At 42.3% G+C, this 21,803-nt stretch overlaps 1 protein-coding gene across 2 annotated transcripts in view; it reads right to left on the bottom strand.

The window, feature by feature from the left end:
- The window catches only part of plxnb2b (plexin b2b), a 164,766-nt gene that overhangs the window by 44,164 nt on the left and 98,799 nt on the right, over positions 1-21,803 (bottom strand). For both annotated transcript variants that reach the window (XM_066666959.1, XM_066666960.1), the window contains one exon: positions 234-1,375. In XM_066666959.1, the coding sequence (XP_066523056.1) occupies positions 234-1,375 (1,142 nt within the window). The remainder of the gene's footprint in view (positions 1-233; positions 1,376-21,803) is intronic.

Here is a 21,803-nt window from a genome sequence, read left to right as displayed (position 1 = left end):
GCAAATTCTTCCTCCAAGCCAGTTTATTCTCAACCAGTTTTTTAGCTTTTTGCTTCTCTCCAGGTTCTTTTGTACTTGAACATGTCATTAGGAACCATCAATACATGGTACCCGTTTTAAAGAGACCAGTGTCAGAGCAAAAACATACAGTGTAAAGTTGGCTCTTATGAGTGGATTGAGAAACACTGCTATAACCTAATCAACCGGTTTCATGTTGTCACAGTGCTACTTACACTATGATGATTCCCACAAGGATTGTCTGTGCTGGATTTGTAAGGACTGTACACAGCTGGCCTTCCCCCAATTTTCCCATAGTCAGTATAACAGGCATTGTGGATGTCCTCCACCCGCTCATTAATGCGATTTAATGGATACATGCAAAGAGCAGAGTCTGTAGCATCCTCGCCATCTGGACTGGCCACAATAAACAGCACTTTGTCCCACACGGTAACAGTGCCGTACTGACCAGAATTCACCATGGCACGTGCCAACTCCTTTCCTGGCTCAGTTACGTAAGCAGCCTGGACTTTGTTAAACTGAACTCCATTTTTACTGCAGTTCAGCTGCAGCTCAGTGTAGGAGTAATAGCCTTCGTCCTTCTCGCACAGACGTGACACAAAGGTGAAGTTCTTGTTGTCTGTGCCGCCCCGTGTACGGGAGAAAAGGAAATAAACAAATTCAGAATCGTTGAAGGCAAAGCGGAACTGGTGCTGATACATTGGGGCAAAGGGGATGGCCTGCACTGGAGAGGCCTCCACAATGCTCTCAAACACCACCCATTCCTTATAGTTCTCCAGGATGCGTGTGGTAATGAGTTTAGGGTTGTCCTCCTGACTGCCGTAGCCCTTGCCTATCAGGAAGACATCAAATGGCTTTTTCTCCAGGTCATCCTTAAATTGGAACGTCGCCATGACGCCCACGACAGAGACGTTCTCCTCAATGCTGGCGGCATATGTCCTTTCCCCTTTGCTGTCACTGTAGTAGATCTGCTCGTTTACATTTTTGAGGTTCAAAAGCGAGCAGATGCCTCTGTACACACTCCCACACACGATCAAAGATCCGTTCGCAGAGTGGACCAACAGGAGCTTGTTGATGTTGTTGGTGTCTTTGAGCTCAGTAGACGTGCAGGTGGAGACAGGAGGCGTGCAGCTACGAGCATCTTTCCTTGGCCCCGTCTCAGCTTTAGCTTCCTTCTCAAGAAAAGAATTAAGCTGGTAAATGGCATTGACAGCACCAAGGTACACGCGGCCCGTCTTAGGGTCCTGAACCACGTTGATGATGCGTGTGTCTGTAGGAAACTCCTGAATCTCTCCAGAGCTCTCAGCAGAAACAGAGCACGCCAAGAACAGGACCATCGGCACCCAACCCGCCATCTCTGAGAGAAAAGGAAAGGAGTAAATAAGATGAATTAAAAATGTCCTTAAAGCTAAATACAATACTATTATGCCTAATCATGTGACAGAAATCTGACAGAGTTCAATAGTAGGCAGAGGCTTCTTCTAAATGCAAAAAACATCACTGTGTACTTCTTAAAAGTAGTCTCATTATAAGATTCAATAGTCTCATTATAAGATTGCTGCAAGAACATTGTATAGATTATCTATCTTATTTTTAGACATTTTTTGTTTAAAGGAACACTAGGTAAGCTTATTATTATTATTATTTGCTTCTGGGCTCCCCCTACAGTTGCAGAGTGTAATTAATTTTACAGCACTCTCCTGAAATCAAGGGGGAGGGTGTAGAAGGCTGTGGGTTCCTACCCTTCTACAAATGTAACATACTGCAGTGTTTGCATTGCTGAGCCTGGAGTAGCAACAACAGAGGCTCTATTTTCAGGATTATTGCTCAGTGAGGCACCACAATCATTCAGAAGCTGTCATTTTAAAGTAAAAATACTACCTAGCGTTCCTTTAAGTAATTTTATCTTAAATAATGGTCAATATTTTGACAGAATTTTTGGCAAGCAGACGTTATCAAAAAAGAAAGACAGAAATTAGCCAATTTCTCCACATAATTACAGTGAAAACAAGTTACAAACATCCAGCTCTAATCTATCAGTGAGCTACATCACACCAAGATATGATTTTTTTTTTGTGCAGTGTGGGAAAATAAACTGCAATATATCTTTTATGAACAACTAAAACCACATCTGAAAATTGTAGAAAAGGATATCCACAATAGTTCCCCTGTGTTAGAATCAAGGAAGTTTGGTTCGCTATTTAGGTACTTCAGTCAGGTTACTCTTTAAGTTGTTCCAAGTTGAGCCCCAACAGGATCCAAGGGAGTCTTTAGAAATTTAAGATATTTGACTGGAACACAAAGTGAAATCATCACCCTCACACTCACCACCACCACACTACCCTCAACCCTACACACATACATTCTCTTTCTCTCTCGCTCTCTGAGGACATTAATCTTAGTTTGGTCACAGCTGCTCGAGCACAGTCAATCATCTGTTGCTTATTTCATTACATATAAATGACAGCGAGGCAATCTAACTCACAGATACACACACTAACACATCAATACAGACCAGGAACTGAGGGGGCATACACACACACACACACACACTGTCTGACTGACAAGAGCAACGTACACGTATACGCTCTTCTCGCTTTCTTTCACTCACACACACACACACACGCACACACACACACAAACACACACTACTCTCTACAGGTGGTGCCGTCAGCAGCAGTGGGGGGTTTTCTGCTCTTCTTTCTAGTGAGAGTTTTAAAACCTGGAGGAAACACTTGTCAAACCCAAAATCCTTATGTGAAAGTCCCACCTGGCTGAGCATGTATGTCTGTTACGTTACGTTTACCTGCCTTTCCCCCGCAACTCTGACCATGCACTCGACTCATTATCCATTCAGCCCCCCAGGGCTCTGTTAATTTCAGCTCACACTCTCATTTCCATAAAAGCGCCTGTCTCTCTGTTGCCCTGCTCTATCCCAGCCTCTTTTTCTACCCCTTCAGAGCATGAAGCACATTTATTTTAAATTCCATTTCTCCAGGTGAATGTGTGGTGAATGTGTCTGCCCTTTTTAATTCATTGCCTTAAACAATATTCAAGAACTGCTTGAAACAGTGATACACAACAGTGTACGTGCAGTTTGTGCTCTCTGTGGAAGCGGCTGGGTTCTTCAGTTTTTTTTTGCCCCTAGAGATGAACCAAAATCTCCAGGGTAAATGCAGCAGCATTTTAACAGATCAGCTGTTCAGATGGAGGGCAATTCGGTTTTCTTTATAACACTCAGAAGAGCAGTTGGTAGTGTTTGGAGCACGTCTCTGCCTGTCATATGTAGTGTGAATAACCATGATTAGTTTATTGAAAAAAAATAAATAAATAATAGTACATCACAATTAAATGTGCCTGCTTAAAAACTCTTTGCCAGTTTTCCTTCAATGATTTCCAGAGGAACATGTATCCCCAAAACAGTAACTTTACAGGAGATATTAATACAGGATGTAACTGTAAATTTTTAAGAAGGCAACGTTGGTAGGTGAATTGTTGACTCAAAAGTGTCCGTAGGTGTGAGTGTATGAGTAAATGTGTGAAAGTGTGTTGCCCTGTGAAGCACTGGTGCCCCCTCCCAGGTGTGTTCCTGCCTTGTTCCCAGTGATTCTGGCTAGGTTCTGAACCCACTGCGATCCTGAACTTGACGAGTGGTTACACACAATAAATGAACGAATATTTATGTTTTTTCTTACATATTGTTCCTTCTATCATACATTATTATCCTGACATAGCCAACACTCCTTGAAAGTTTGCTGCTGCTCAGTGAAGTCCATTTAAATTTCCTAAAGAAACATCACAAAATTAATCACAAAATTAATCAACAGATTACTCAATTGCTAGAATAATTCATAGTGACAGCTTTAATTATGTGCAATCACTAGGTGAATCCTACCAGGGTCCTTATATAAGCTATTTATCCAGCTCACACCTCAAAAAACCTCTGAGCCACAATCCATGCCTACAGTTTCATAAGGCTGTAAAAGACAATGACTAACTGCCCCTTTAGTCGTAAACCTGGGTCAGGAAGGCTGATCTTACATTAACACAAAATGGCTAACACCCAGTGAATCAGGTCCCAGCTGTCCGTGCAGCAACCGTAATGATTAAGCACTAATCTAAGGAGATAGATCAGGGATTTTTACACAGAGCGTGAGGTAAAACCCTTGACACACACCCTAACTCAATACCCAGCTCCTGGACACAAAGGAAATGGCTCTCAGATGTATAGATCACTGGTGGAGACCTCACAAATCGCACATGCGTCTTCTGTTATCCGATTAGCCTGACACGTCTCTTGTGTTCTTAATGCGAGACAAAAGGTCAAGACACATGGGCCTTAATCCATCAACTGTCTCGAGATGCACAGGACATACCGAGCTAGGAGACAGAACCAGGAAAAGTTAAAAGTCCATTCCAATTAACTAAATGACAAAATGCAATCAGTGACAGGACGCTAATTGACTAGGGTTTGAATAACATGGCTTAGAGTGCAATGAAGATGAAGTTCATTGGCACTAAACATCAATAAATGAACCAGAAATAGCTCTGACAGGACAGACTCAATGATTTACCAGCATTTGCTGATAAAACTGGTATCTTCCCACCTTCAGTGTACCTCGAGATTGCTTTGTTGAAGAGCACAAGGAAAAACAAAAGTCTATAAAAAGATGAGGCGAGAAACAGTTCTCTGACTGAAAATTTAGAAGAGAGAGTTGATTGTGATTAAAATGACAGAAATTCATCTCCGCTCTCTTACTGTACAGAGCATAACTTCAAAGAATCATTTGCTTATTCATGCAAATCGCTCACTTCGCCCAACAAAGTACGCAGCTATACAAATTTCCTTCAGATGTTGGGTTGGGGGGTCACTGAACGCTGTGAAGAATGAAAATCCTGAACCCTTTCTCTTTTTTTTATTTCCTTTTTTCACTGGCACGCCTCCTCTCCCCAAACGCTTTTCCTCTCTTTTCATCACTCTTCCATACTCCTAATCCCGGGGACTGGAGCTTGCCCGCCATCAAAGGCTTCAGGAGAACCAGCGCAACACTCGCACAATGACACAGGTGTCACACCGGAGCGCCGCACAATCCAATCAGAAAGCAGGAAAACAGAGTGGCACCATGCGCTTTCAGACTCCTCTACACTCTATTCACACACACACATGCACACAGACACACAGATACACAAACACAAAAACACACACATGCAGGAAGCTTTATCACAATCAGTAGAGCTCCTGGAAACAAACTACCACTTCTAAATTTAACTTTGGGCTGCAAAATGAGCCTGAAGCGAACACCGTCACAAATTGGCGGCGATAAATAATAATGAAACGAGCCAATTGCTAATGAGCCAGGCACATCTGGAGCGATCCTGCCAGAAAGCCCATGCTGTTAAATTATAATCGTCCTGGAGAACAGGAGGCATACCTCCAGGAGAAAAAGAAAAGACACAGAGGGAGAGAGATAGAGGGCGAGAAAAAGAATGAAAGTGCACAACGGTGGAAGAAAGAAAACGTTTGCTGATATAAGCCAACTCCAAGGGCAAAAAGAGATCAGGAGTGATGAATATGTGGAGAGAATGAGAGAGAGAGAGAGAGAGAGAGAGAGAGAGAGAGAGAGAGAGTGTAAAGAAAGCAAAAAGATAGGAGAGGGGAAGTGAGAGAAAAACACCAAGGATACACTCATTAGTGTATTATTGCCTGAAGCATTTATCTAGTCATTTGTATTGCTTTTTACCGCTATGGAGCCTACAGGACTGAAACAGAAGGCTGGATGTGTCTTAAGCTGAACCACTGTCTCCTAAACTACAGTCACAGCTCAGCACATAGAGAACCAGTCTAGACTCCACACTCCACTGGAGGCTGTGTATAAGCCTTTCTCCAAAGGGAGGTGCTTAGACATTAAAGCAGTGATGGACAAGGTGTAGTCTCATACGTATGTGTGGGGGCTTAAATGCACCTCTGAAAGCCAGCAAGGCCAGTGAGCTGTCTGAACGTTTGTAGATTTCTCATGTGGAAGAGACAGATGCCCTGCCATTGACCCCAGTAAAAAAAAAGGGGAAAAAAATCCAAACCCGTCAGTTTGGCTGAAGCTAAACTGGTGCCTGCTCGGTTTCGCCTTTGCTGGAGTTTCTGGGAGCGCAAACAGCTGCTGACAGCAGCTTGTGGAGGCAGGTGAGGGGCATTACAATAGCAACGAATCCACATGACCCCGACTCTTCGGAGGCTTCAAAGCCTCAACTTCCAAGCTCACACTTCTGCAGGCAACATTCTGCATTTAGCCAAAGCCCGAATCCTGCAGAGAGGCCTCAACAAAGCTAAACCTGCCTGTCAAATCGGTGAAAAAGAATGACGATGAACAATGAGTGAGATATCATTTCATATTCATGGCCACACCGAGCAGATTTCCCATTGAAATTGTAATGGATACTTTCTTCATTGGATGCTAATGCACTCAGATGCAGCTTTCGATAGATTGCCATCTCGATAATGACAACTGAGGACTTCATCTTGGACTATCTCACACACATACACACACACGCAGAGAGTGAGAGAGAAGTGAGAGCTATTAAAATATCAGCCCTAAACCATTGCCCATGGGGTGAGAGAATGGGCAACTCATTTGCCAATCAGTCTTTCTCTATCTGATTGATAGTCACTATCAGTCATGTTCTGGTGGTCTGGTAAACTTAGATAAAGCCTAGCCTCAATAGATGACAGTGAGAGTGAGCGGCACACATCTGAGAGGGCACCAGTGACAAATGGTTCACTGACGGTGCAGAGATAATGAACATTTTGTTATTTTGTAGACAATAAAAAGGAGGAATTAAAGTCATTAACCGTGTTAGAGCAGGCCCTCCTCGCTTAGGGGGCAGAGGGGAAAATTGTTGCGGAGGTGCTTTGGAAAAGCTTGTGTGACAACAGCAATCCAATTTCCATATGAACAATTACCCCACTGTCGGGACTGGCACTTCATTTATTTCAATTTGACTGACTGAGGGGGAGAGCGGCTCGCCAAGGCAACCGAGCCAGTGCTGAGAGGCAGCGAGGCAGCTGCTACCAATACACACTGCCCCCAGAGAGGCCAATCACATCAGTGCACTGGCTCTACAAAGGGCACTCACACAATTCAGTCAAGCCAAGCCATCTCTACCTTGGCTTACAGGCTCTGCCATGAGCGTACTCCATGGGAAAAATAAGGAATATTTGCAGTGTGTGTATGTGTGTTTGTTCATTATACATGTGTATCAATCAGTTATTCAAGTGTGTGCAGGGTTGCCAGATTGGTTTGCAGCAAAATAATAGTACAATAAGTCTTAAATGCATGACATGTTGTCCAGAAATTTAACACAAGCTGAAAGGGAAAAAAACAGTGGTTTTTTGTTTTGTTTTTGTTTTGATTTTAATATTAATTGTTTTTAGATATATGGCTTTTACAATTACTATAGTATTACTACCGCTGTGTCTGATACACTCATACCAGCATACACACTAACACAGCATCACAGCACTGAGAATGACCCAGATCATCAGATGGACTGCAGTTTGTAATTGTATAAAGTGCTCCTGTATATTCAGTGAAGCTAAGAGAATGGACAGTGAGTGTAAAAACAAGGAGGTGGTCATAATATTGTGATTTAACTGTGTACATCCATATTTTCTTCTGCTGTCACTTGTTAATGTGTATTTCCATGATGCAAAATAAACAGAAATGGTAAAATTAGGGGTGATTTTAATACCTGTGCTATAAATTTAGTTCCTCAGGTGTTGGGCTGAGTACACAACTTGGAAATGGAAGTGAACAAATTCAGTAGCGCAAGCAGGGGTCACAATTATAAGATGTTTTGAACATTACTCTCCATTTTTTTTTACATAGAATAAGGGTCCTCAGCTTACCATAAAACATTTAGCATGTAGATTCTGAAACGTTGAATATGTTCAAATTGTACAGTACTGACTCAGGTATGCAGATATTCACACATATACTGACACTACACTGTGAAGCAAACACTAGAGTGTGAGCATGTGCCTTCACACAGATACACACACACACAGATACACACACACTACAGGTGGGTGTGGAAATGTGTTTCTCTCAAGAGTAGAAAATAAAATGTGTGTGTATCAAAACTTTGAGAGAAGATAAACCTGTTAAACCTTCAGTTGCAAGGTTACAGAGTGCAATGTGTGAGTTATATACACCAATCAGCTAAAACATTACCGTCACCACCCTTGTATTCTCTCAGCTCCACTGTCCACACAGGAGCACTGTGTAGTTCTACAATTACAGACTGTAGTTTGAGAGCATTGAGTATGACCTACCAGCCAAATCCTGCATGACCTGTGGGGGGTCCTGACCATTAAAGAAGCTTGTGAAAGGGGCATACAAAGAATGCAGAACAACAAACCGACTACAGTCTGTAATTGTAGAACTACATAGTGCTCCAGTATGGTGAGTGGAGCTGAGAGAATGGACAGTGAGTGTATAATAGTTGATTGCTGTATATTAAGCCATCTAAGAGATGCTGTAATCGGTCAGCTTTGGGAAGTGCATGACAGGCCCAAAGCGATGCGATCATACCCACCCATGGAGCAAGGGCAATTGTGTTTTCCTTTACTCTCTGCCTCTGATGGCTAAGGCTGAAAGAACTTGAAAAGAGTGAACGCAGTTTCTAATTTCATTTCATTATCAAAGTCCAGTGATAGCAATAGTGGCTGTATGTAATAACTCCCTAGTGACTGTAGTCTCTTGCTCTCAGATCCCTGTTGTCTTATGTTAAAGTTAACTGTAGCTCTGCACTCGGGGCTTTGTGTTGTTGTTGTTAGCCTGCTGCTAATTGATTTATTCATAGTTATCCCATGTACAATACTGCATGGCTGACATTTCCATTATCAGCCATGTGCTTTACTTGTAAACATACAGCTTTGGCCTTACCAAAAGAGCCATCAATGGGACATGCCATTTAAAAGCTGTATTAACAGGGCTACAATTGTGTAGTCCGTGATGGAGACACACCACCAGGAACTACAGATTATTTAGAAATAGGATATTGCATGAACTGAGCTAAAAACACATATATTCCATGCATTAAAATGTTAAATAAGTAATATAATTTATATAATAATTTTATATAAATTATATTTATATTTTTGTTTTATTAAAATCATAGCAACAGCATGGGAGCTATTGTGAAATCTGTGTGAATTGTGTGTATGCTTTTTTTTTTTCGCCTGTTGTTGTTGTCTTTTTTTTTTTTTATCTAAAAGCCCTTGTTCCTGACTTATGGCAGAATGAGTTTATCAAGGTTGGACCTGATAGCCAAATTGAATGTTTATAGTCCTACTGCTCTTTCCATATTACCACTCCCAGTACCAGCTGTGAAATGAAGCAGAACACACACACACACACACCCCTCTGCATGCTGAGATAATCTCCTGAACTTGCTAGGCCTCCACATTCTGAAGGAGCTTGCTCTTGACAGATATTATGCTTTATGTGTGCGCAAGCATGGATGCATGTTTTTTGTTTACGTGTGCATGCCATGTGCAAGCTCGGGCCACAGCTGGCCCATACAAAACCTGATTAAACTCTGGAATGGCAGAGGATGCAGAAATTCTTCCCCTGTCTGCTCTGTGCATTCTTTGGCTCTCCCACCGTCCTCTCCTCTCTGCTTCTCCTATAACACGTCTGTACACAATCCATGCAATTAAGAAGTCATGGAAGAAATCTATTACACACCTTATTGGCTTTAATGATTGCACTTGGCGCTCATAAAGCCCAATGAGCCATGCAGAAAGTGGTAATACAGCATCGTTTCACTCCTTTGTCACCACGGATTCAAGGGGAATACTGATCCACTTCTGATGAAATGCTGCTTTCAAAAGCCTGCTCTTATCTCCAACCTCATGGCCCTGCCTTTCGGGGCCAAGAACAATACTTAAGCGAACGCTGTGTCACTTAAAAAGCCAGAGATCGTAATCTCTTATTCTCTTTGCTGAGTCCCGAAAGCTAGGGTTTATATGCCTCTCCAAGAACACTAAGCAACCCTTGCATCCAAAGTGGAGAGCTTCCTGCACTAAGTGTCTGGAGAGAGAAAGTTGCTTTGTGTGAGAGCTTGAGAGAAAGGGGTGGCTTTCTTTGGGTTTGTGAAATTGGAGCAGAGGGTCAGAGAGCAGTTTACTCCAATGGGATGGTTTCACTGCTCCCTGCAAGCTGCCACCTGTCTCCTGCCTGATCAGCACACCACTCAGCTACCAAAGAATCAGGCACAGGCTGTGGCTGAGCTCTGTAATGGCATGGGAAATGCAGAGGGAGTTAACAAGTAAAGCCCCTTTCAGACATGCACAGTAACCTGGAGATTTTCCAAACTGAACCTGGAGGAGCTGAATGTGTGAATGCAAACTTCCATAACATTTGTCCCAGGCTTTATGTAGACTTTTTCTTGCTAATGCTCTAGCACACATTCCGGGTAAAGTCAGAGTAACACGCTGCACAGGTGCTGCTCCATACCTAAAGCATGCACAACATTTCTAGCTACATGTGTAAATGGATAATTCTGGAAAATCTCCTGACCTGATTCTCTGGAGTTTCTCCAAATTTCATATGTGAATGTTGATTTACATCTATGGCATTTAGCAGATGTTCTAGTCCAGAGCAACTTACAGAAGAGCTTTGTTGTGTTCTTCATATGTATGATTACGTTAGAGCAAATAGGCCAGAATCTAAAGATACCCTCAAGCTATACTCTCATACAAGCCCGAGGAGACTTATATAGTTCTGTTTTATTTTTGAAATGTTGATAGAAACCCAGCTGGAGATTGCAATAATAAAGTAGTCAAGAGTTTTGCAGATTTTTGTTACATGCATGAGTAGACTTAAATTAAATGGTTACTGAACAGTTGGGTCTTCGTGGATTTGACCACTGTCATTATGAGCAAGTAACAGCTTAAATACTGGCAGCTGCTGCACCAAACTGAATCCATTCATGAGAATGTGCTTCACAGTTTACTCAAGAGCAAATTTGTTTTGAAGCCATAAATTCAAACAAAAAAATTCCAGTCACTCCTACACAAACACTCGTATACAGGACTATAATTACCATTTCACAGGAAGCAACGCAGGTTCTGGAAGGTTATGCCCATGTCAAAGTCTTTAACGTGCTGGGATTAAGCCAAGCGTCTGTCTTTCCACATCCATCACCCTTCAGCGGAGGCGTCCAGAGGCCCTGAGCCCCACAGCTAAGAGGCGTCTGTGTAATGGCTAAACAAACACCATTATCTAGCCATGATGGCTGTGCTCAATGCCGCAGCTTCGACTCCAGCACTCGGCTAATCCCCGCGGCCCCTCCGAGCTAATGAGGGCTTTAACCAGCGGAGAGGGGAGAGACAGAGAAAGACAGACAGACCGACACAGAAAGACAGAGCATGGCATGGTAACGGTCCCTCACAAATAAGCTCGACACATACATCTCCCTACAGTCTGTTAAAAGGGAAAGAAACCTAATGAGGCAAGCAAAAAACACGGTTCTCTGGCTCAAATACTCGTCCGCAGTGGCAGGTGGTTCATTGGAAGTTAACACATTCAGATACACATACCCCATCCCCCCCGAATCCCTCCTCGTTACAGGAACCTAAAGAGTAGACCCACTCATTGAGAGAGGGCTAACGGGTGATTAGGTCCTCTGAGACAGCGCTGACCTTTTTCCTCAACATCAACATGCATGCGTCTGCTATTTTTCACGACAGGCGTGGAGGCCAGCCGCCGTCTGAGCACCACCTTCCATGAAATGTCACAGTCATAAATGAGCAGAAAGTCATCCAGCCACTGACCGTCCCTCGTCCACACACAGGAGTGCTAGGATGAGGGATATTTCCCTTCCCTCAGCACTTCTGGACTCTCAGGCCACGCTCTGCAGTAACAATAGCCCCTCAAACAACAATAGGGTCAGACTTACCAAAAGTTTGTTGTGCTTCTGCAACATCAGTAATATAGCAGCGTTTCTCTTATGCTGCAATCATTGCTGTGTCACTCGTTTTGTTTAGGCCAGCAATTTGTACAGGCGCATTTATCTTCAGTGCACCTGGTCCATGCTTTTCTGCTGGACAGCTGGAATTAGAGTGGGGCCCACTTGGGCCAGGGTGATAATCTACCCCATAAATAAACGCTTCATCATCTGTTCTACAGTTTTCCATTTGGAAACACTGTCTACTTGGAGCGACGTTTGGTCTTTTGTTGATTTATTTATTTATTTATTTATTTTATTGTCATTCTGCTGCACTCTGGGCACTGAGACTACTACCTATGCTCTCTATTCATTTGTTCTTTGTCTCAGTCTTTCTCTCCCTCTCAACTCTCCAGATCTCTCTGCAGATCTGCCGGCCGATACAGGCGACTAGGTGCCAACATGTGGGTTAATTAAGTTTGAAATCAAAGAGATGATCAGCAAGCCATCACTCAAGCAAGACGAGCTTCTGAACAGCTGCAGTCCAGGAAAACAGGAGACAAAGTCCTATCTCTGCTCACCAAAATTTATATTTCCTTTACACGCACGGGAGTAGAACCCACTCTGGTTCCATATTTTTCAATATTAAACATCATCGGCATTAGCATGATGCTTAAATTTTTCTGCTGTTACAAACCAGATATTTTATGCCGGAAGAAGACTGAGAGACACTCTCATTCTAAAACAAAACAAAACAGACAAACAAAAAAAGACTGATGAACATGGAAAAAAAAATTGCAATGTGGAGAAGCACAATGGAGTGCTGACGAATTCATTTCTGTATTACTGTGCTGTCAAACATTTATACTCCTTACGGCCACTATTATTTAAAATGTGTTTAAAGCTGTGACCCATCTCTGTAAGGTCCACTTAGCTAAATAAATGGCTAACAATTTTCTCAGGAGACACGTTTATTTTTTTAATTTTATATACTGTTGTTTGAAAGCTATCATGTTATTATAAATCCTCAATTAGTGCATCAAATTAATGTGGGCTATCTTTTGTATTTAATAAATATGTATACTGCTATTGGCAATCTCTAGTAAATGGTTCTGCTGGTTCTCCCGTGGTCCTGAACTACCCCTTTTGAGCTTTTCTCTGATCTCAGTACCATTGCTAACGATTCACTGTCCTGAACTGTGTCAAACAGTCTCTGCCCAAACATACCTTATTCAACTAATAGAGGGACTAATAATTACCTGATGGACTGGACCAGGAGGGTTGGGCTGGAGGATACCACTGGGCCCCACCACTCCTCCAAACTACCTGATCCTACAAATCGCTTAATTAACAAGCTCTTACTAGGTTTAAGCAGGTATGGCAGAGCAGGGAGAACACTAAAACATAGAGGGCTGGGGTACTCCAGAGGCAAGGTTTCGAACCACTGCATTAGAAATTTCATGAGAAGCCTGGGCAGAGCCCATGAGGCTTCAAGGTGCTGTTGGTATTGCAGTCACGTCCGCTGACTGTAATCCTTAAAAAATGGACCGTGGTATTAGCGAAACGTTGAAAGCCAGGAGGTATTTTCTATCACCTCAGGACACCTACCTGTCTGGCTGGGCTCAAGCCTTAGCCTATTATCCACACCTCTCGGTAGCTGCCCGGATCGCATGGCATATGGCTAAATGGCAGCTGCTGCCAGTCTAGAGTGAGAGGTTTTGCAGGTTAAGGGAAATTAGCCCTCTCATAGAATCACAAACCGGCTTCACTCATCTGACAACAGTCTGACAAGCAATAAGGGTATTTCTGATGAAGGGCTCTGTATTCTGTGGATTTTGTAACACACACATGCATGCACATCCACACACACACCCCCTCCCTCTGACTGGTGGCTGTGCTTTCATGTCTAGTGTACAAGGTGACATTTTGTCAGGGCTCAGGCAGGCCTGGGTGACATCAAAGCCGGGTTTTTGTTGGCAGCATTTTGTTAGCATCTCTCGCCCACCACCGTTCCTCGCGGCCCGGCTCAGATAGCGACACAGGCTGCCAGTCGCTCTCTCATTCCAAACTCTTTATCTCGGCAGCCTTCTGTTGATAATTACACCCGCCCCCAGCAGACTTGGCTGGGCTGCAGCATGCACACCGGGACGGATTTATCACCTGCACCATCGGCCTGTGGATCCAAGGTCAGGCACTGTCCAATTTCACTTCTGAATCCTTCGCATTGCTACTTCAGAAGCAGACAGCCGCTCTACCCAGTGCAATACTACCCATAAGTGAATGCCCGCACTCACACGTTCATTTTCCATTCCGGACAGCGGCAGGCCTGAATGGAAATTGACGATTCAATCCCGGAATGGGAACTCTGGATGAAGTTCTTTTCGGAATTGACTCTCGCGCTTCAGCTATCTTGTGTCCTGCTCCGTTGAGTAGAGCCAATTTCTCTGCCGCCGTTTGCAGCCACAGTGAGATGGCCACCTTGGCGAGAGTGAGCAAGGGCGAGACGCTCAAAACCCCCCTGCACTCCCCTTTATCACAGAGTGAGAGAGAGAGAGAGAGAGAGAGACAGGGAGAAGAGTGAGAGGGAGATCCAGCGCTAACAGTTTACAGAGAGCATCAATCGCAGTGCCAGCTCGAGGAGTCTAGAAATGAGAATCTATGCTAATGTAATTTCACTGCGCGTCGCCCCACTCGTTGCACACATGACCGATTAATACCAAAAGCCTTCTTCACCCCTCCATCAATTAGCATACGCTAGATGTTATTACAAGATGAATGTGTTTTCGATCAGGGGATAATTGTGGTTAGAATCCGGGGGGAACGTCTTCAAGCACTCCATGAGTAAAGCTGAGAATTGTGAAGCAAACTGATTTAAAAGCTGTCATGGGTGTTCTTTTGGATGTGTTTGTGTGAGGTCCCATGAACATAGAAGTATGATATGTACCCGGCCTTACTCACACTTACAGTACAGTGTTTAATGAGGTACTAGGTTTAAGTTTGAATCACATGTTAAGTGGCACATAGGTCATCTGAATCATCTGCATCTTCAGAAACCCTAACAAGGGTTCATTTGTGTTAGAATAGAAGTCCACAACCGTCTTGGCATTATTATTTCAGAAAGTTGTTCATGTAAATATAACAAATATACACCAATTTCACAGCTGATGACTGTAATTTCAAAGCAAAGGGTTGGAGAATATGCCTTTACCAATTCACTCTGAAAGCTGGCAGCTGAACAAGGTCAAAAGTGCATAATAGGGGTATTCCAAACATTGGTCTGTCATAATGATGAGAGAGAGAGAGAGAGAGAGAGAGAGAGAGAGAGAGAGAGAAAAGGCTGTAGAGCACTTTAAAATAAAATAAAAGAATCACATCGATTGGCATATTTTACACATTTGCAAGATGTCTTTTGTCAGGTCTCATTGGAGCAATCAAGTGCTTTTTCTCTCTCAAGACCGATGTGTTTAAAGCTTAATGCAAAAGGCTGGAAGGGATTTAATGGAAGAATTCTTATTAGGGATATTCAGAGCCACAAATAAGCATGAGCCCCTGGGTGAGGGTGCGTTGTACATATGAAACTTTAATGGTGGTGTGTGTGGAGAGGAGATGGGGAGGAAGCTCCAGAAGGAGTGAATACTGCTGGAGGAGTAGCACTAACTCAGATAAGCTCTCAGCTGCTGAGGATCACAGCACATTCACTGCAGCTTCATAGGTCTGTAAAAAAAAATCCTTTTGTAAAGGCTCTTTTGTATTTTATATGCTCTCACTACTCCACTGCAGACATGGAGATTTAAAAAAATGACAATGTTGCCTAATAACGGATCTTTACAGGTGATAAATCCCCTAATTGCTACCGCTAAGCACATTTCCTGCTTTAACGGGCCATGCTATATCATTTTAATTATCACTCTTGAGCCTAATTAGTTGTATCCGTACAACCAGAGGCAAACACATAGCCAATTAGGATGGAATCAAAGCTCATACACTCTGTCGACACGGGGTCTTCGCTTTCATTGGAATCATGTGCGTAATGATGAGCACCGCTTGAGCTGTGGAGTCCTCGTAAGGAAACTGGAGATATGTCAAGTTCTGTCATGGAAATGACTAGGATGAGGTTGGTTAAGCAGACTCCTCTGAATCAGCACATACATAGGCCCTATTTGAGTGTGAGCCTCGTATCGGTGCTGGTAGAGAAAATGTAATAATAAGACACAAAATCGCAATATTGAGGGATATGGGTGAGGTAGATAAAGTTTTAGCATGCATGTCATGATGGTTGGGCTGACTATTCATAAAATGGTGCAATGGTAAGAGATGGAATAACAACATACAATAAAATATGCAAGCAAATATGAATCGTGATAATAACCAAATAAAAAATAATCAGCATAAAATTCTATTATGCCAGAAGAAAGCCATACACCAACCCTTTTCGGAAACAATGACGTATCGTCTGGACACGAGCTCATCTCAGATGGTCGGAAAGACAGTGGGATCTAGTGCTGTGATCAAACCACGCTATATCTCTGCACCCATCTTAAATCGACATCATGTCTTCTGTTCCAAAGATTCAAGGTCCGGGTCCAAGGTCAATTCCGGGGAAGTCCATGGTTTTTTCAGTAAAACTATGTCAGGTCCCATTTTACATATAAGAGGGTGCAATAAGAGGGTAGCTTTGTAGGCAGACAGTGCATGTGCTTGACTGGCCTACCTCCTGTTCATATATGTCTCCTAAGTCACATCATGAAGAGGAGAATCAGACAACAGCTATCATGAATTTGGAGCAGCTGAATTATAGTACCAAGCAAGAATTGGCAACCATTCAACTTATAAAACTGCAACAATTAGTCCCATAATCCCAAACAATTAAATAATGTAATTAAAAGGAAAGGTAATGTAACACTCGTAAACATATCTCTGTCCCAACTTTTATAAGAGTGTTGCAACTTTTCTGGAATCTGTTTGTACTGTAATATAATAAGGAGATCCTCTGCCAAGCACCATAGTTCAATAGGTATGCAAAATAATGTTTAACATCAGTTTCAATAATAGATTTTATAATGGAATATTAATAAAATAGTATGGCTTAATGAGGGTGTATAAAATATATGATGTAATAAAACCATGAGTGGTGTTATGTGAGCACTTATGGAGTATTCCACAGCAGCTTTTAGTCTTGCTCAGCCAATTGGATTCAGGTATTTTTAGGCAGCATATTAATTATATGAGGTAATGTTTGATCAGAGGTCTGATTTACATTAGTACATTTAGTTTTTTGTTTTTATATGTTACAATAAAATACACGATTAGCTATATTAGGGAGCAATCGTAATTGGCACTGGCCAAGATCAGAATCAAACAAATTCTCCTCAAAATATGCAGTTAGGGTAATTTAATATTTTTATTGTGGCTGATTTTTTTTTAAGGCGGCACGGTTGTGCAGCAGGTAGTGTCGCAGTCACACAGCTCCAAAGACCTGGGGGTTGTGGGTTTGAGTCCCACTCCAGGTGACTGTCTGTGAGGAGTTTGGTGTGTTCTCCCCGTATCCGTGTGGGTTTCCTCCGGGTGCTCCGGTTTCCTCCCACAGTCCAAAAACACACGTTGGTAGGTGGACTGGCTACTAAAAAGTGTCCATAGGTGAGTGTGTCACCCTGTGAAGGACCGGCGCCCCCTGCAGGGTGTGTTCCTGCCTTGCGCCCAGTAATTCCGGGTAGGCTCCGGACCCACTGTGACCCTGAACTGGATAAGTGCTTACAGACAATGAATTAATGATTTGTTTTGCATTTCATGACGCATACAATGTGATTCAATTAAATGTACTTATGCTGTATTTGTAGCACTTTATATGACTGAATTTATTTAAATAGGTTTTTTTAATTAACTAAAAATTTACAAAAATTGTGAAAATTAAAAAACAAAAACACTAGAAGCCCAGAAACGCTGCAAGTGTATTTCATATATTCACTAAGCCTGAGCTAATTACAACCAGCTTTTGTAACATTGTTACAAAAAAACAATGTCCATGGGTTTGTTTGAATACAAAGGTTCATGTTTGGTGTATGATGGATGAAACTGACTATTTATACTGACGTATACTATAACGTTTGTACATTCACAGAATGTTATTGTACGAAAATGTCACGCGTTTTGCACTTTAAGGGTTTTTTGCGCTAAGTGCAGTTCTGCAGAGACGGTAGCATGTGCAATTTTGAGACAAAATGACTCTGAAAATAGCAATGCTCTGGAGATACTGAATGCTTTACCTATTGTTGCACCAAACCCCAAGTCAGTGCTGATGCTCTTGTTAAATAGCAGCTGGGTGCGAATCTGAAAGAATGCACTTGCACCTGACCAAAGTGGCACTACACAAGGCCTTACTTGCACCTTCACAAATGTAGGGCCCCAGTAGCTTGATAGTATATAACACTGTACACAGTTCTTCTCTCTTGGACACAGACAGAGTGAAAGGATCAGTAAACAATCTCACTGTCATTTCCACCATCTAGGCTACCTATCAATCTTACTGAGATTTACAGCATCCAAACTGAGTGGAACAGCACAAACACACATGAACACAGCGATCAGAATCATACTCCAGCACAATGTCATGGCCAAATAAACCCAAACCAGCACACAGTACGAGAGAAACACTTCCCAATTATGAGGATGAAAAATGACTGTGGCTCCCAACACTTCGATCTACAATAACCTATTAATCTCATGACCTATATGGTGGTGGATTTATAGCTCCAATCCTCTTCACCCTCCCAGTTATAAGCTTGAATACAGAGCTCACACTCTAATCCAATAGCCAAAGCTGAAGCTGATAACACACAGGTTTAAATATACCATTAAAGGCCTCCTCATGCAGACTGGGCCACAGTAAACAGCTAGTGCCTTTATAACTCAGATTGATCATGAGCTTGAGAACACATTCTCACATCATCAATCATTCAGATTCCTGAACAATAAGTTGTAAGCATAATACTGACAGGCTATCAATAATGTGTGCTGTTTTAATGCAACAACTACTCTAAAGAAAAATCATCCTGCACAGCCACTCTGTTAAAATGCAAGCTTCATACTGTTGCTGTCATATCAAAATCTTGTAAATATTCATAAAATTAAAGTTTATTAATGCCAGCTGCTATTTATTTTGGGTGCATGACACATGCACCAAAATAAATGTTCTAGAATATGAAAAATCTAATTGTATATATATATATAATATATATATATATATATATATATATATATATATATATATATATATATATATATATATATATATGAAGCTCTAAGCATTAAGAATATCAGAATGGCTGGATTTTAACACTGTATATTGTGTCATTAAGGGAATCTGAAACAATGCAGGACATAATTAAAATTGCAGCTCTGCTAATTTCAATATTGCCCTCTTACAAACCACCCTTCTGAATTATACATACAATGAAGAACACTTCCTCCTACGAAAATTCACCATTTCAAAGAGCTGAGGCTCTGTAACCACAGCTATAACATGCTTACTTAAGTGTTATAGAATACTTAAGTGTTATGGCTTGACTGACAAAGTAAAAATGACAGATTTCTGTGGCATAAGGCTGATTTTAAAAAGGAAAGGCTGCATAAGACGGCTACAGGTTACTCAGTTAACTGAGTGACTGTGTGCTGGCTGCAGTTCTAGCAGCTGTAAAGCAATTTTCCCACTGATGAGAGCATCTGCACAGTAGACGCCTCACTGACATGCTCCTACCTGAAACACAAAGAGCTTTTTAACATTAAGTTAGAGGAGACATTCGTCCACCCGTCCTCGGCTACAAGAGCTAACCAAATCTGCTCAGCTGTTGCTGTGCCTTAGACATAGACAACGGACTCGACTAATTTGTTTCCGATTAGTTAAGGAAGCACACAGTCTCCTCTTGTTTCTGCTGTGCTGAGGGTGGAATTACAACACAGACCACAGCGGTTTACACAGAAAGGAAGAGAATGAAAGACAGAGAGAGAGAGAGACAGAGAGAGAGAGAGAGAAAGAAAGAAAACAAATATAGATAAGGACCACATTGCAGACATATTTTACGTCTCAGTGCCATTTCTTCAATGGTGTGATCGAGTACCCCTCTCTCTCAAAAAGGGGAGAAAGTAGAGCCTAAGAAATGAGTGAGAGAAAATAGTAAAAGAACGAGAGGAGGATTCAGAGAAATGAGGCAAAAAAGAAAGAATGGCAGAGACTGAGAAAACAAGAAAGCAAATGGTGAGAAATTCAAAGAAAAGGAGAAATGATAGGCAGAGAGAGTGAGACATGAGGGAGAGAAAATGAAGAGCAAGTGGGGGAGAGAAAGTAGTAAAAAAAAGTGGAGGAGCTGAGGGAGAGAGCAAGTGAGTGCGTGAGTGAGAGGGGAAAGAGTTTATTTCATTTCTCCACAGAGAAGCATAGTACAACATCCCTGCTCGACTAGGGGATTCCATGCTAAGCTGCGGTGGGGCTCTCACAACTTTATTCAAATCATGTCGTCTTTCCACAGAGCCACCGCAAGCCACTTCTCCAGAGATCTGCAGCACAACTGTAACACAGTATCCAGATTGTCATTCAACATTCAGCCACAAAAAGCTTCCTCACACACAGCCCAGCCTCTACAGAGATGCTCCAGCACTACAGAGTGTGTGGAGAGCACAGCTCTCCGTGGGAGGCATACAGGGAAACATTTTCCTGTTTACTCCACTTCCATCTGATTTCCCTTTACTGACCCGAATAAACTGGATTCCTCTCTTACCCGGAACAGCTAGCATAGCACTGAGGCTGTCCTACGGCTTTCCAGGCAACAGAGATGAGAGGATATGAGAAAAAAAGAGAAAAAGCGGTTACTTATCACAGTGCAGGTGCACTCATAATAAACCTTCATGTTAAAGCTCTTACTCACCACGAGGATCATGAAGAGAAAAAGAAGAACCACTTTCACCAACACCAACACAAAAACTAATATATATATATGTATATATATATATATATATATATATAGCAGGTAGTGTGGCAGTCACACAGCTCCAGGGACCTGGAGGTTGTGGGTTCGAGTCCCGCTCTGGGTGACTGTCTGTGAGGAGTTTGGTGTGTTCTCCCTGTGTCTGCATGGGTTTCCTCTGAGTGCTCCGGTTTCCTCCCACAGTCCAAAAACACACATTGGTAGGTGGATTGGTGACTCAAAAGTGTCCGTAGGTGTGAGTGTGTGAGTGAATGCGTGAGTGTGTGTTGCCCTGTGAAGCAACAGTGAAAGTTACAGATAATGAATGAATGAATATATCAAAAGTCAAAAGTGTGGATACACCTTCTCATAATCATTGGTGGAATAGGACTGTGCACCAACTGTTTACAACCAATACAAAAACATAAATATAGTAAAAGTATTTTTCCAGTCCTTCGCATGGCAACACACTCACAACGATGAACACTTAAGTAGCCAATCCACCTATTAGCATGTGTTTTTGGACAGTGGGAGGAAACCAAAGCACCCAGAGGAAACCCACACGGACTTATACAGTCATCCGTTGCAGGGCTCAAACCCCCAAACTCAAGACCCTGAAGCTGTGTAACAGCAACACTTCCTGTTGCACCACCGGGCCACACTCAAAATAATACAAGGTAGTATTTTTACTTTAAAATGACATTTTCAAAATCATTGTGATGCTTCACTGACCTGTAATAGGAAGAACAGAGCCCCTGTCTTGACTACTACAGGCTCAACACAACAGAAACCTCATTATCTTCAGTTCCCAAACGTTTAAAAAGTACAGTTAAAAGAAATAGTGATCTGACCAAGTGATAACCATTCCTCTGCCCCCCTTTA

Source organism: Hoplias malabaricus, chromosome 4 (genome assembly GCF_029633855.1).
Source record: "Hoplias malabaricus isolate fHopMal1 chromosome 4, fHopMal1.hap1, whole genome shotgun sequence".
NCBI lineage: Eukaryota > Metazoa > Chordata > Actinopteri > Characiformes > Erythrinidae > Hoplias > Hoplias malabaricus.
This window is presented reverse-complemented; position numbering and strand designations above follow the sequence as displayed.